Source organism: Pygoscelis adeliae, unplaced genomic scaffold (assembly GCF_000699105.1).
Source record: "Pygoscelis adeliae isolate BGI_AS28 unplaced genomic scaffold, ASM69910v1 Scaffold185, whole genome shotgun sequence".
Taxonomy (NCBI): Eukaryota; Metazoa; Chordata; class Aves; order Sphenisciformes; family Spheniscidae; genus Pygoscelis; species Pygoscelis adeliae.
The window spans coordinates 65,956-79,597 of NW_008824756.1; the positions used below are offsets into that span (position 1 = coordinate 65,956).

The window sequence follows — 13,642 nt, forward strand, 5'->3', positions numbered from 1 at the left end:
GGGTGCTCAGCCCGGCAACTTCCCCAGGGCTGGCTGGACTCTGGTTTCTCACTCAGCAAAGCCCCACCCCAAGTCCTCGCCTGCCTCCCGCAGAGGAGGAGCATCTACCGGCATCCTCTGCCCCATGCCGGCGAGCGCTTGGTGGATCAGCCGGGCTGGTGGGGACCCCAAGTGGGACACGGCAATGGGCCCCCAGCCCAGCTGCAGGGGTTAGGGCAGCCTCAGCCTCACCCCCCCCCAGACTGGGCATCCCACAATGGCACGGGCTGTCTCCCACCCACGCACCCCCTCCGTTGGCAGCCCCAGACCTCCAGGCAGGATCAGCCCCTGCCCCCGAGGGCTCTCACCAGGCCCCAGCACCCCAAACTCCCGTGCAAACCTGCCACTTTGGTGGCAACAGGGTGAAAATGCACCATGCACTGAGCCAGGAGCCTGGGGACACAGACCTGTCGCGTCTTTTTGCCCCCGTTTATTTTCCAGCCCTTGTTATGAGATGGCAGAAACCTCCAGGGCTGTCGAGCCAGAACTGAACCCTCCAGCACCCCAGGCCAGGGCAGAGCTGGCTGCCAGGATCCCACCCGGGATGCATGCCATGGGGGCACCACGGTTTCCCCGCACACCCCAGCTCCTCGCTGGAGCGTTGGGCATCATAGTCCTGGCTGGGGACGAAACCCCTTCCATCCCCACAAGCCAACGTGGGCCGCATGGGGCCCTTCCCATGGTCCAGTTTGTCCCTAGCTCCTCCACTCTCCAAGCCTCATTTCTCCCCCACTGATTCCCTCCTCCAGACCCCCAGCAGGAACATGGCCCCGGCAGCCCGGAGCACCCACCATGAGTCGCCCAATGGCATCACCTGCACCCAGCTCAGAGCCAGGCACTCCTCCACACCTCCTCCCGACACAGCAACTCTCCTCGCTGGCCTGGACTTCTCCTACCTTTGGAAAGACCCCCGACGTCTCTTCCCAGGCTCTGTCTTCTACAAATCCCCCGTGACACCTTCCAGCCCCGGCTGCTCGCTGTGGGTTCAGGTGGAACCGCTGGCCTTGGTCACATCTGCGAGGACAAAGGTGGCCATGGAGACATAAGGTAGGGCAGGAAGCAGGCAATGGTGCCAGGAAGGAGAGGAAGAGCTGTCCGCAGGCTCCTGGATCCGCTGGCTTTCGCTTTTCCCACGCTGTTTGATTTTTAAATCCTTAACCTTCCATCACGGGATGCCAGTGGCTCTGTCCCTGCGGGATTCCAGGGAGCTCAGTGCGGGTGCCTTGCCTGCATCGGAGCAGGGGCAGTCCGGTATTTGCACCCAGGAAGGGGCTAGAAGACACCGGGAGGGCCAAGGGAGCTGGTACGGCGCAACCCAGCACAGATTTGCTGTTTAATCGCACGTGGTAGGGAAGGGATGTGGGGCTTGGCAGCTCACGTGGGATGTCAGAACGACCAGCAGCAGCTGCAGGATGGGGAGGGCTTTTCTCACTGCAGATGCCACATGAGTCCCATCCCTGCACAGGAAGGAACCAGGGCTTGGTCCTTCCTGCCCTAGCGGGAAGGAAGGGGAGGGTGAGGGGCCACGGCACGCAGGGCAGCCCTGGGGTCCCCAACACTCGTGGGTGCAACAGGCAGCCCCGCCACAGAAAAATGCCTTTTGGAGAACACACAGCACTGCTACGGGGTGCAGCAGAGCCACCAGAATCCCCCTTTGGTCCCCACATGCCACCTCAGGGTGCAGAGCTAGGGCAGGATTTGACCCTCTCCAGGCACTTACTTCCATGAGCCTTGCCCGGAGCGGGAAAGGAACCCACAGCCAGAACACAGCCCCCAGTGCCCACCACAATGTGGTCCTGGGTCCTCTTCCCCTCCAAGCAAGTCCCGCAAGCCCAGCCTGAGCCAGCCCATCCCGTCACCCCCTTGGGCTATGGGGCAAATCCAAAATGCTGGCTGGGGGGGTGGGAAAGGGGCCCCCCCCCCCACCCCCGAGCACAGCCTCAGTGCCCAGGCACAACCGGGGCCCCAGCACCCAGAGCTGCTTGCAAACCTCCCTCTGGCCCGAAACCTGGTGCTCACGCTTTCTGCTTGCTGATTAATAAATAATAATAATAATTAGTAGTAGTATGTTGCCTGGGGAATAGAGAGGTGGCTTAAATGCAGCTAAAGGCACATTTTTGTCCCTTCCAACTGAAATATTCTGTTTTTGCTTGTTCTTGGAATAAATTGGAGAAGAGAGAAAAGCCCCAGGTGCAAAGGCTGTTTTGAGATGGGCACATGACTGCACGGGCAGAGACCCAGCCTGGGGGGCCAGGGAGGACCAGTCCCCCTGGCTGGGACTGGAGCCGAGCACTGGAGGGGGACAGGCACAAAGGGACCCACCACAGATACCGGCCACCCTCCCCGCAGCACCCAGCCCTCGCCCTGCTCCGGCTCAGCTCCCGTCCGACACCCGATTCTCAGCAAGGAGAGGGACAGGGCGAGGCCAGGACCTCCATGTTTCCCCCGGGGAAACCAGAGACAGAGAGCCGGGCCGGATCCGCTTACAGCCCTTCCATTATTCAGGAGCCCGAGCAGGACAAAGCGGAGGTAAAACAGGGCCCCACACAGCAGAGAGAGCATCGGGGCTCCAGCCATCATGATGCCGATCTGGGACTCCGTTTCCACACCACCGGGGACCCTTTTGAGTCACGTCCTACACAAAAGAGTGATTATCTTACACCAAACCACAGCCTCTCCTGCCCGGAGCCCTGGCAGGGACCATGGAGACCAGTTGTATCACAGCCTCACTGCATTCCCACCCCTGGAGAACACAGAAAAGGATTTTTTTGGCAAGCAGCCTTCAAGAGAGGCTGGGCTTGGGGGACAGGGCGTGGAAACCCCCCCTGCTTGGAGCTGAGGTCTGGCCGGGAGTCACTCACATCACTGAGCAAACCCCACGCGAGGTTCCCATGCTCCGGGTAAGGGAGGAAGGGGAAAACACGGCACCCTGCAGCTCTACACATGGGCAAGCAGAGCCCAACTGCTGCAGCATCCCTGCCGCCTCGCTGGCCTCCCCACGCGGATCGCAACAGGTCCCCGATCCCTGCCAGCTCTGCTGTTCAGCACAGCTCCGTCCCTAGAGTCACCGTAAGGTTTGCTACTTCCAAAGGAAAAGACTGAAAATCACTCTTCTACATTTTATACATTTCAGCCTTGAAAAAGGCTGGCATGGAAGAGGAACCTCTTTGGGTTAGGGGCATCTGTCCCTATATAAATATCCTTGTTGCACACTGCAAGTCTGCTGGTAGCAGGAAAAATCCCCTCCCCCTGCTTCCTGCCATGACAGCCTCTGCCGACCGCTCCGGCCGCACCACCCTAGGACCAGCTGCCTAGGGAGAGTGACAAGGCTGAAAGCTATTCGCCGTCTGGAGCGGGTGCTGCTGGAGTACCTCTGCCCCAGAACATTAAGCATACCCTGGACATGCCATACGCCCGATTAGAACATCTTCCTGCTTTCACAGATGTCAGAAACACGCAGCCCGAAGATTTGTTCTGTATTTCTTCACAGAAGCAAGAGCAAGGCACAGGCCGCTGTTCCCAGTCCCCACTCAGCCAGGTCAGCTCTCCGCAGGCGAGGGCAGAGCTTTAGACACACACCAGCCTGCTCCGTCCTCCTGCCACCCAGCCCTGAGCCAGGAACCAAACATCTCTGCCCCCACCGTCCACGTCCGTATCTTGTGCACAGCACAAGCAGCAATCACCAGGCACACGGCGCTGGCATCATCGTGTAAAACAGTTTTCAGGGTACGTAGTGGAAAACGCCTTGAAGCATGCTCTTCAAAGTGCCTCGGATTCTGCAGAAAACAGGCTCTGATCGAATAGACACCTCCCTAGGAGAGCGTACACCAGCTGAGAAAGAGTTCCTGCCCAAGACAACAGGTAACTGTGCAAGCTGATGATGTTTCACTTACTGAACTCCAGTGGAGAAACTCCACCACGTGACCACTGAGGACTGGTCACCGAGTTCAGCAGAATTTAATCCCATCGCAAAAAGATTGTTATTCACCCGTTGCTGTGGAGCAGCTTCTTTTCTGCACAGGCACTGCCTCGTGTTGCACAACACGGGGACGGAGCGCTGCAGCTGCAGCCTTTACACACAGCTCCAGCACTGACTTGCTGCCCTTCCTCTCCTGCACCACAAAGGCAACCACAACTCAGATCAGGCTCCACTACCAGGGGAACCAGCTTCATTAGCATGGTTGCAGCACATTTTTCTTGCCCTGTATCTCACTTCAACTAATCTAGTTTCAAAACTTACCTGTTGGTATCAACACGAGTTCAGCAGCAGTGAAAAGGGGAGCCGTGAGGCAGGAGTTTTCCCAAATGTTTGTTTGAAGTTAACGCCACAGAGCCTCTCACGTAGATCCAAGTTTGGGGTAGATGTCCTTGCTGGCGATTTACAGAGTGGCAGAGGCTCATGCAAGAAACTCCTCGCAGGCAGCTACACAGGGATCACAGGCTATTTGCATGTTAAATTCAAACTGAGGTGGCAGAACTCCCTCTCCTTCCAGGAGCTTCGCTAAGCATTACACATGGAAAAGTGCTCAGTTACTCCTGCTTGAGACACGATCTGATGTGAAATAGGACTGAGGAGCTTATCATGGATAGGCAGCAAAACTCAGCCCAGGGTTATTATTTCCACTGTTGCTCACCTGCAGTCAGCACCTCCTCTGCCTGCCACCACTCCTCCATGAGACCCCTGTCTGCCAGCAGCAAGATGTTCACCCGCTGAATTAAATCTCCAGCCCAATTCATTCTGGACACGACAGACAGGCCCAGCCTCTGTGCCCCTCTCCCTTCTCAATCAACCCAGAGCCACAGAAAATTTCGGGGCTTCTTCTTCCCCACAGAAATTAATTTGTTTAGTCAAGACCCAGATCACCGATTGCTTCTGGGCTTTCCAGTGTCAACAGGCCAACACTGCTCCACTGCTCTTAGAAAAGACACAAGAGTCAAGTCCTTCATCACTGCTTCAGTTACTTTAGTTTATCCCCTCCATCTCCTCTCCCTCCATTTATCTTCTCTGAAACGCACCTTCTGGTTTTAAAGGTTTACATCTTCTTTTCAAAGAGGAAACGTCAGTGGGAGAACTTGGAGTATCTTTACATTCAAGAAAGACTTTTGCATTACCTTCCCTCTTTGAAATAGTTCCTTTGTTTGATCATTTATGCTTTTTTCTTTCCTTAAACTCCTATCTGTCGGACTGTGAATTGGCATTATTGTTGATCACTGCTGCTTTGCTTACTGCTTCTCAGACACTGAAATATCACACTGTGTTTGAATGCAATCATGCTGCAGCAAAACAAACATGGATTTTTTTTGTACATTGTTTCTGGTGATATTAAAGCTGGAAAGCAAAACCTCCTGCTTCTTCCCAAACAGAAAACAGGACCACTTTCATTAGCACCAAAAGGATTTTAAATGAACAGTTCCAGGGAGCTCCTTTCAAATCATAAAACGTGAATTTTACATAAAAGTGTGTTTACAAATAGTTTCTGCTTTACACTCAGCTCTGCCCATCACTGACCAGAAGTTATATACATACAGACTAGCTCAGTAGCTTCAACCACTTGCAAGGAGACTGCAGAATTTATTTAAGAAATAAAAATAGGATTTCCTGGTTCCTAGAAATTCTCTTCAGCCTGCCAGATTCAGTCACCTGCCGGCTCCTGCAGACTCAGGAGAGCACTAAGCTTTTGAAGAGAAGGGGTACTGAGGGTGCCACCAATCCAGGAGCCGCACACTGTGCACAGGGTCCAGCACAACCTGCACTCCTTGGTCAAGGCGAGGTTTCTTGCCATTGCGAACTGGGGCGTCCTGGAACACCAGGCGCACGCGATGATGCCTCATGTCTGTGCTCACATTGATGGTGAACTGCAAGAAAAGAGAGCAGGAAGTGCTTCAGAAAATCAAAGTGATGAATAAATAGAATTCTTAACAGTACACTTTTAGATATTTTTTTTTTTAAGTTCTTCCAAATTGTACAAGTCTAAGGTATTTCAGGTGCTGGCAGAGTTACACTCTGTTTGAATCTACAGCACCAGATTCAAACCAGTTCCCTCTGGCTCGCAACCCCAAAGAATAATGCCAGAAGTGAACCTGAAAGCAAGTGGCTGTCAGAGGAGGTCTGGAACTCGCTGCCCTACTCTTCAGTGAAGCCAGACTGAACCTCTCTTGGGCACAGGTCACTTCTGAAACCCTGACCTACAAGTACAGCCACATGTGCAGCCCCACGCTTTACCACTGCTCTTGCCTGAGCACACCTGCTCTGCTGCTGTCTGGAGCCGAGTTTGTGGAAGTCGGTTCAAAAGCTGCTCTTTCTCCCAGCAATCAGGGACCATATACACATTGAAAGAGTTTGGTCATACCGGTTTTTTGCTCTCAGAATTTATTGCTGTAAGATACGGAGATATTTTCCTGAGGGAAGACCTCCTCTTCTCCTGCATCCCTACCTCTTGTATCCTGCTGGAGTACTGACGACTAATCCGCCCCCAGATGCTGCACGACCACAGCTCCCTGCAGATTCTCGACATCATCTGTATTTGCTGCACCAAATAGGGAAGAGCTGCTGGAAATGCAGAAGCTAAACTGAGAAGATCCTCAGCCTTAAGATTCCCAGAATTGGTTTGTCGATGCAGCAGTGTGATTTACACAACACCAAAGAGGCATCCTCTTCATCTCCTTACAGAAACTGCACATGCAAAGTTCGCCTGGCAGATTTCTCAAACACTTACCAAGGTAAACGTCATACCCATGACTATTGGCACGAATATGAAGTTAAAGGTGGTGATCTGCAGTAGACAGCAATCCTGATCCGGATTTGTATGGACTTCTTCATACTGAATCGGTGGCTGAAGGCCTTTGCAACACTTGCTCTTAAATCTGGGAGACTTGAAAGAAAGAGAGACTTATTTAGCCAAGCAGGAACCTATGATGAGAGTTTGGCTGGTTCTCACTGGTGCTGACTAGCAGGTCCTCACCGCATTCCCACGTGTCTGGGCAGAGCATTACATAAACAACAAAAAGCCATCACTCAGGACAGGCAATTTGCAGGACCACTTCTTTAGAGGGGAAAGCTGCAGAATTCCCAAGGTTGCCTGAAACTACTTGCTTCTCCTGAGACCCATTACTGGAGGTTTTCATTGGCAGTGTTGGCTTTCTTCACTTCTCCGGGAAGTCTTTCCCATGGTAAAACAAGTAGTTTCAGATTTTGGTCTACATTTTGACCACTAAAGTAAAATAGTCTGGTTTTTGGTAGTGATCAGTAGCAATGACCCAAAGATTAGATTATTTGGGATAACAAATGATCCACATCCTACAGTGGAGAAAGGATACCAAGTGAGGAAATAAAAATGTAAGATTCTAAATGTCTTGGTAATACAGACTGAAAACTGAGTGTAGCTTCAGAATGTGCTTTAGTTTATCATGGGAGTCAGAGTTTCCATGTATTGTCTGAATGCATAAAAAGTTTCCACCTTCCTTTCTACCACCCAGAAAAATCATTACTGCTTCAAAAAAAAGTCACAGCCATTCTGGTTCTTTCATACCTGCTTTTTGAACTTGAAGTTGAATTCCCACATTGCTTCTTGTCTGTTCCCTTCAATCTTTTTGCACCAGAAAAGCAGACACTGAGGTGGAAAAAAAAAAAAACACACACAAAATTATGAAACCCTTAGAGGCATCACTTTAAATAAGTTTTAGCAGAGCATAAAGGCTTCCAATTACAAACACAATTATATAGGAGCAATTAGGAGCCATTTATTCAAATTAATTATGTTCAAAGAACACACTCAGCAGTTTAGGTCTCCCAGTTTCAAGTTGGCCAACTCATCACGCAACTGGATGATACAACACATAGCCACTGACGTGCTAAACAGAAAAATCCCGTTGCGCGATTTATCCCTTTCATAAGGCAGAGATGAGCGGTACAGCTTCTCCCATTTCCCCCACCCACCAAGAACTCCCATTACACTGGACTCCAAACAAGACTAAAGCGAGGAACAACTGAAAACAGAGTAAGAATCAAGGAGGAGAGAATCCAGAGGGAAATGCAAGACCAATACATGAGCTATGAGGTGACAGATGAGAAAGTTCCTAAGCCACCGTGGTGTCAAAAGAAGGTCTTGACATCACTAGGCACTGACTGTCATACTTCAGAGTATAAAAACACTGCCGGGATAGCACAGTCTGATCAACCTACTGTCCCTTTTTAAAAGGGAATGAGAAAAGGGCCTCCAACAGCATCAGAGGTAACCAGCACTGCCCTCCCATGCAGACATACACCAGGAGTCCTCCCATTTAATCCAGTTATCACTGTGTGGTCCACAGGATCCATCCCAGCACGCAGCACTCGTTCTAGAGCAGGAGTCTCAGCAGAACTCCCGTATTAAAATGAGTAGGAGGGAAATTCCCTGCCTACCAGTGAGTAGAAGCAACTAGCCTTCAACAGCCGAGAAAAGAATCTGGCAAATCAGTCCAGCCATCACTGAAAGCGTTTCCACACCACAGATGCCAGCCCACCACAGCTGGTCTTATCTTTTAGGAAAAGGAAGAATAATATGGGTAAAGAGAACTCCCCGTGACCCATACACAGTCTCTCCCACGCCAAGAGAAGGCGTGACTGGGTTGCATGGCAAAGCACACATTTAATTTCATTCCAGGATAGCGTGACCCCAAATGAAACAAAGCCAGAGCCAGCCTCCACCACGGGGGCTCCGTAATTAGAGACTACAGGTGATACAAGACCCTTTACTTCAACTCTGAGTCATGTCCATAAACAAGAGTCCTTAAAGGACCTTTACCTCGACAATCTTCATGAGGTGAACAACAAAGCTATGTGGAGTCAAGCTCAGAAACATGCGTCAAGTAACCTCCACCTGGGAGGAGGTGGCCCTCAGTTTTTTCCAATAAAAATGTTCTCCAGATCTTTTTTAACTCAGGTGAGCAGCAGATGCTGCTGAGTTTAACTCTACCATCAGTGGCATTTGTAGTTCACCTGCAGAGACAGCCTGGTCTAGCAACTTGTTTGGTCATGGCAAGTAGTGAAGCACAAAATGGTCAGTACCTCCTAAGGGGCAGAGGATGTCGTCCACGGGTCAGCCGTCCTGCCCTTCAGACGCGCCGTATGGCCTGCTGCTCCACCAAAAATAATGGGGGTGTCTTTAAAGGGCAAACACTTCTGCTGACACCATAACGGCTCCCGTGTCCCACACAAGCTAGGCTAAGGGAAGCAAAAAAGCAATTCAAGAGAAAAAAAAAAGAAAAAAGGAAATTAAAGAGGAAAAGCTAGATTTGATAACACCCGGGTCTGGGGTCTCCTCTTGCCACATGCAGTTTATGTAGGCATTTGCCTACATAGTTTCAACGACCCGTAAAGGTATAACCAAAGCCCATGACAGCAAGAACGTGGGGAGGCAATGTCAGATCCTCCTCCGTACACACTGTGCCGAGGCATTTCTGTGCACAGTAACACAGGTGGAGCTTGGAGTCTTGCAATGCAGTAGTACAGCAAGACCAGACTCAGGATGGCTCTTTTATGCTCCAAGGGGGTTAGGTCAAACCTCTACTGTTCTAACAAAGCCTCATCACCATTTAATTTCCTTTTTTAAAAGCTGAATAATAAAAGACTGCACTTCAAGAATCTTCCTCAAACCGTTAGTACAGTAGCAGCACTAGCAGTGGGCACCAAAGCCGTTATGATGTCAACGTGAATGCTTCCAAAATGCTGACCCTGCCAGCATCATCCCAGGGTTTCTAGCTCTTACAGCCACGCTACCAGATCCAAGCAGTGGTAGGAAGTTAGACTCAGAGGACTACAGTTAAGTTGTAATTTCCTAGAAATGTTTTGCTTTTCATTTTTTAAGAAAGATGATACCCAAACTGGGGATTCAGGAAGAGAATGAAGAGCTCTGGATGCAGAGATAAGACTAAACACAGAACTGTGTGCTCTCCTCCTGCTCTGCAGCACCACCTGCTTGTGTTACTGCTGGATGCTCCCTAAGTGGTATGACATTTTTTTCCAGTATCCACCCAGGGAGAGGAAGGAACAAAGGAGGGATGTCACATACAGATAGATGAGGTTGCTCTATTTTGCATGGAAAAGAAAGTACAACTCTTGAACCAAAACCACTTCAGTTTGGCTCCAAAAACCTCATTCAACAGGTTTTTGGATTTGGAGGGTGGAGAATTCACATTGTTGCTTAAGCTGCTCACAGAGTATCAGCCAGTTGCAAGTTAAAACCAAACAAGTGACACAGGCATTTCAGAGTTAATGGTCAACAGCAATTAAAGAGGAATGGATATGCAAGTGCTCCAAGCTGGGATAGCAAAGGGAATTGCCTGCCCACACCAGAGACAAACCCTTTACAGCCCAACACAACTGCAGCCCCAGTCCCAAAGCAGACATTTGCTCTGTACATTTGCCATGCTCACAACCTCGCTACCCTCCCTCGCCCAGACACCAAAGACAATGGATGACCTACAGGAACGTAGTATGAAATGACTCTCTTTCAGAGGCTATCAGTGTCACTTCTGATCTCTCCAGATGCCTGCTACGGAGAAAAGATGTATCCTGGCAGACAGTGTCAGAATAAAGCAGAAGATATAAAAGCTGATCCTACTACAATCTCCTTTCAGCAGCAAATTTGCAACAGAGGAGGGGAGAGCTGCAAATATCCCTAGCAGTTCTGACATTCAGTGAAGCAAGTGCCTTTTTGCTGATTACAAAGATGTTGTGGTACCAGAAGTTACCCAGAAGAGTAACTAGAATCCTCTGCAGTAGCAACTATACAGATACAAGTAACCAGCATACTTTTAAAAATCACTATTCAGAGTTAGTAATCATCCTACACCCAAGCTTCACTGGTGACCATCTAAACATCATCTATTTTTCTTGTAGAAAGAGAACAAAAAACAGAAAGAGCAACATCTCAGACATATCCAACTTCCTTAGTGATTCCACTTACTCTGGAATTTTTTAAAGTGCTGGGAGTACTGTCTGGAATAGCTGGATTCCTGGACACTCGAGACGCAAAAGGCTCGTACATGTGGTACAGCGACCGGATGACACACGCACGGAGACAGTGCAGCTTCTCCATGGACTCTGGCCGCAAGCGGAGAGGCAGGTACGCATCCAGACTGTAGTGCCTGAAAAGCCAACGACAAACCCAACACATGCTGAAAGGTCAGAATGCAGAGACGTGCAGAAGAGAGCGACGAAGAGATCAATGTTGAAAGAAAACTGAACATCTGATTGATCAGAGGACCTCTTGTCAACTCTGAGTGCTTCAAGGGTGTTGTACTGCTCTACATGACATCACATGACAGCCTCAAAGACTTTACCTGCATCAGACAGGTTTCCAGCATACACGTAAGCATATCATGCCACAATTCCCCAAAAATTCCTTGCAGACAGTTTGCCCAGAGAGACCAGATGGTGTTTTAGCTGCAGGATGCACAAAGGCCTGAAGATTCCTGCAGGTTCTCAAGGACTCACTTTAGCTGAGCTTGACTGCATGCTTGCAGACAACTGCCTGAGCAGTCTGAATGCCTGCGCTTGAGGGTCATTCTTTGATCAGATGCCAAAGGAGCCTTTGCTAGGGAACTTCACACTGAAAAACAGGGGCGAGGATGACCGTGGCTGCTATTTGCTCTGTACTCCTGCTGCTTGCGCCTCCCGGGCAACAGATATAGAAATGTAAAGAAAATGGATTTACCTTCAGAACAGAACAAGTGACATGCACCAGGACAGAAGGATTTGTTTCAAGTTTTGACCACCTCTTTGCTCTTCTTCTCTTACTTTATTTATAACTTGCTTCTGCCACCAAGACGGCTCCAAAATGCCCTAGTTTCTCTCAGGCCACCCTAATTACAGGAAGGTGGCCATGATCAAAGCTTGAGGCAAGGCAAGTTTTCTATCAGTGATGTTCACCTGTCTTTCAGTAAGGTAATGAAGCTGACCTTACCGTAAGCACTTTGAGTGCTTTACATACAAAGCACACTGTTACAAACAGGAGCGTGTAGGCCATGGCAAGCAGAAAAGCACACGATGCTTTGAGATTTTATATGGAGCATACAGGAATACACCACACAGATCCATTTCCAGATCCAAAGCAGATGCAATATACCACAATCCCTTGCCATATGAGGCCCACATCACCATGTCACTATGCAAACATGATAGGACCCTAGCCTATAGGGAATTATTCCCTTATTTACAGCTCTGCAGAGAGCTGGTCGCTGCTGATGCCTCCTACAAACAGTTTAAAAATTCTCTAGAGTCTCACCTTCTGTAGAGCCTGGTCCAAAAGGCGGCAGTGCAAGTAACAGTCCAGGCTTTCTTGCAAATCAAAGAAAACCGGACAATGTCTTCAGGGCGAATGTAGGAAGCCAACAACAGCCAGATATCAATGGGGTATTCTTCTCCGCCACCCCCATCAGGATTTTCTAAATGCAATGAAGGTATGTTAGTATAGTAAATAACCTCTTTATCAAGTCACATCTAGAGGCGTGTGCTTTACTACTGGTAGCACAGAGTAAGAAGCTGGAATATGTATATACACACAGTCAGCCAAACAAGCCCAAGTTAGTACAACTTCATTACCACTGCTACTGGTTTTCATCAGCATGCACTTGCCCATCAGCGCAACCATTACACCTTCCCTTTGCTGGATATATGCCACCATTTATCCCTGCTGCGCTGTTTGCACAAGTATGCAAAGTGGCAGATTCAAAGAACAATTCAGGGTGAAAGGGTTCTCTGGAGGGCTCTAGTCCAAACAGCCCAGCTCAAAACAGGCTGAATTAGATCATTTTGTTCAGGATCTTGTCCAATCAAGTTCTGACTGTATCCAAGGATGGAAACCCCACAGCCTTTCTGGACCCTGTTTCAATGCTTGACCCTTTCACAGCTGAAAAATAACACTGAAGTGGAGAAATAAAAATTGGATGGCAAATACAGAGGGAACTTTATGTAAAGGAGGGCCAAGCTCATGCATTTTTATCAAAACTACTCATTTAACAGGTCATCAAAAAATGCTTTACACTAGAAGTCCCTGAACATTAAGACGTTGCCAAGCTTGTCAATTCTTTGTTCAAATGGTCACAATATTTTTGTAGGAGCTCTGGCTAGGGAGAGCAAGCAATTCTCTTCTGCAACTGGCTAATCAGCTGCTTTTCTTAAATCTGTAATTTCATTAAAGCTTCTTGGATGGGAAACTTTTAATGCAATTCAGATTAACAGAGTGGCCTGTTTTTCCTCTCAGAGGTGTCAGAACTGCTCAACCAGAACTGAAGGTTCAGAAACTCCTTTCATTCCTGCAGTGTTCTTAAGTTAACACCACATGTTCTTCCACAGACATTGCTCCAACTTTAGGAGAAAAAAAAATACTTTTAAAGAACATAAATAGCTAAACAATACTGAACATCAAGAGAAAGAAAACATACGACTTGTGCACAGTGCTAACAGAAAAAACTGCTATGAGGTTTGTGAACAAGTGGCATAAAGGAGGGTGCCAGATCTAATCCTGAGACAGCAGGTTAGTAACAAAGGGCAGTACTTTATCCTCATGTGATAATTGCTGTGTTCATTGCCAAGAAAAGCTCTGGATGTGATCACTTCCCT

General features: G+C 49.0%; 1 protein-coding gene across 1 annotated transcript in view; it reads right to left on the bottom strand.

Annotated features, from left to right (window-relative positions):
• Nucleotides 1–5,416: 5,416 nt before the first annotated feature.
• The window catches only part of LOC103916498 (transmembrane protein 183A-like), a gene marked incomplete at its 5' end in the record, with an annotated part of 12,792 nt that continues 4,566 nt past the window's right edge, over nt 5,417–13,642 (bottom strand). Inside the window, 5 exons of the mRNA XM_009323497.1 lie at nt 5,417–5,895; nt 6,756–6,911; nt 7,569–7,649; nt 10,986–11,166; nt 12,306–12,465. Of these exons, the coding sequence (XP_009321772.1) occupies nt 5,710–5,895; nt 6,756–6,911; nt 7,569–7,649; nt 10,986–11,166; nt 12,306–12,465 (764 nt within the window). The remainder of the gene's footprint in view (nt 5,896–6,755; nt 6,912–7,568; nt 7,650–10,985; nt 11,167–12,305; nt 12,466–13,642) is intronic.